Source organism: Austrofundulus limnaeus, unplaced genomic scaffold (genome assembly GCF_001266775.1).
Source record: "Austrofundulus limnaeus strain Quisiro unplaced genomic scaffold, Austrofundulus_limnaeus-1.0 Scaffold282, whole genome shotgun sequence".
NCBI lineage: Eukaryota > Metazoa > Chordata > Actinopteri > Cyprinodontiformes > Rivulidae > Austrofundulus > Austrofundulus limnaeus.
The window spans coordinates 489525-491650 of NW_013952684.1; the positions used below are offsets into that span (position 1 = coordinate 489525).

At 35.4% G+C, this 2126-nt stretch overlaps 1 protein-coding gene across 1 annotated transcript in view; it reads right to left on the reverse strand.

The window, feature by feature from the left end:
- Positions 1-2126, reverse strand: part of ngef (neuronal guanine nucleotide exchange factor) — a gene marked incomplete at its 5' end in the record, with an annotated part of 19063 nt that overhangs the window by 10330 nt on the left and 6607 nt on the right. The window contains 1 exon segment of the mRNA XM_014021217.1: positions 1309-1398. Coding sequence (XP_013876671.1) covers positions 1309-1398 — 90 coding nt within the window.

Consider the following 2126-nt stretch of genomic DNA (forward strand, 5'->3'; position numbering starts at 1 on the left):
GAAGAACCCGTCCAGAAGACCTATACAACTTTTTTTCCTTTTGATTTTTTACCTGGATTACTGAGATGCATCAGGACATTAAAGAGTTTAGATGTTTTTAAAATCACAATTCAAGTCAGTTTGAAGGAAAGAAGTTTTTTTTTTCCATTTCAAGGAATACGCCTGAGATTGATGATAAAACTACTGGAAAGGTTTGTATATTTAAGAGGATTATAAAAGTTAGTTTGTTGAAACGTATGATAAATAATGTTGTCATGAATTGTTGTTCAGGAAGGACCACATATTGATTTTTGTTTGAATTGTTGTTTTGAGAAAATAGGTGACAGATGTAAGATTTATTTTCTTCTTTCTGCCTTCTTTCATTTAATTTTTATGACTTGTGTTTAGTTTTTATAGCAAATAGATTTTCTTTTGTTTGTTTGAATAAATACATAAATAAATAAATAAATACAACAACTCATCAATCTGTATTTCAAAATAAAAGCATCAATACATTTTCAAACCAATTACATTTTAAACCAAAGGTTGATTAAAAGAAGTTACAGAACAAAATGTTTTCCACCAGAGTGAAGCAGTTTGTAGTTTATAAACTTCTTCTTGCTTTAATGTGACTGCAGGGGTGCAGGTTACCAGCAGGGGGCGCTGTGGCTAAAGCTACAAAACATGATCAAACAACTGTTGAAACTTTTGGCTCAAGTGCTTCATAAAAGCTTCATGTGCTCATAATGAGCCAAAAGCTCAAACGTAAAAGGTCAGTTAGTTTCTTGTTGAAATAAAATCGGTAGAAGCAGAATTAAAACAAATAAACTGACAGGAAGCAGCTGAAGGACAGAACTCAGTGCAGACAGGTAAATGAGGCAGAACAGGGATCAGGTGAGAGTGGGCGGGGCAGGAAGCCGACTGAGCTGATGACAGGTGAAACACAGGGAGCAGAAGTCAAACTGAAACCTAATAAAAACAAACTTAGAACCAAACTGCACAGGTCTGAAGAGAGATTTAACTCTTTCTCATTAAGTTTAAATAAATCCAACATATAAGAGATGATAAATGAAGTGATGTCAGAGCCAAAACAAACCTGTGGATTAAAGACCAGGTTATTTTCTGATGTCTGTTACGACTCCACCCCAAACATCTCAGAGTGAAAATGATTTATTAGTTTAATAATGTTTTTATCCTTATTCTTTTCAGTCCACAAGTTCTTCTCTTCAGTTTAAATGTACAAATGAACAGAGAGAGGAAACAGCTCTTGTTTCCAGGAAAATAATCTGAAACTGAAGCACAAGACAAAAGATGAAATCTGACATTTACCTTCGATTTAAACTCCAGAGTTTTCTCGATGCTGATCAGCTCTTCTGTTCGGTTCATTTTTCGGACCCCGTCATTACACTCTTTAACAATCTGAGAGAGACACCGTCACAATGTTAGAGCATCACCGCCAAAATAAAAGATCTGTCTTTCACAGCTGCTAAACATGAACACATTCTGGTATCGCTTTTACTACTCCAACAAATGTCTAAAAGGTAAATAGAAACAAATGCAGTCATTTCTGCAGCTATACTCACAGTGAAACATAAACATGTTGAATGTTTAAAAAGTAAATTGTATCTATTTAAGGACAAAATAAGGTCATTTTCATGTTAACCTGAGCAACACGTCTCATTAAAGGTGGAACAGGAACAATAAAAGCTGTAAAGGTAAACAGTGCTGAGAAGCAGCTCAGGTTAATCATCAACAGGTCAGAGGCTGAACAGGACGGAACGATGAGCAGAGCCTCACCAGAGACAAAAACAGCTGATCATTTCACAATAAAGCTCCTGAGACGTAATCTCATCTACAAATTATTAGAATCTGTATTAATCTCTGTGTTCAAACTCTGAAAGACAGGTCTGGTTCTGTTCTGGACTCAGGAACACTTCCACACATCACTGTTTTAAAATGCTGCTTAAAGCAGGGGTCCTCAAGCCATTTGTGTCTGGGGACCCCTTACAAGGGTGAAAAAAAATTCCAGGGACCCCCTCATAAACCCCATGCTGCTTTAAAAGATAATTTATTGTCATTTCAACCCCTAAATGCCATAGAAATATATATTTTATTAAGTTTATTGTCTTTATTTTATTAGTTCATTG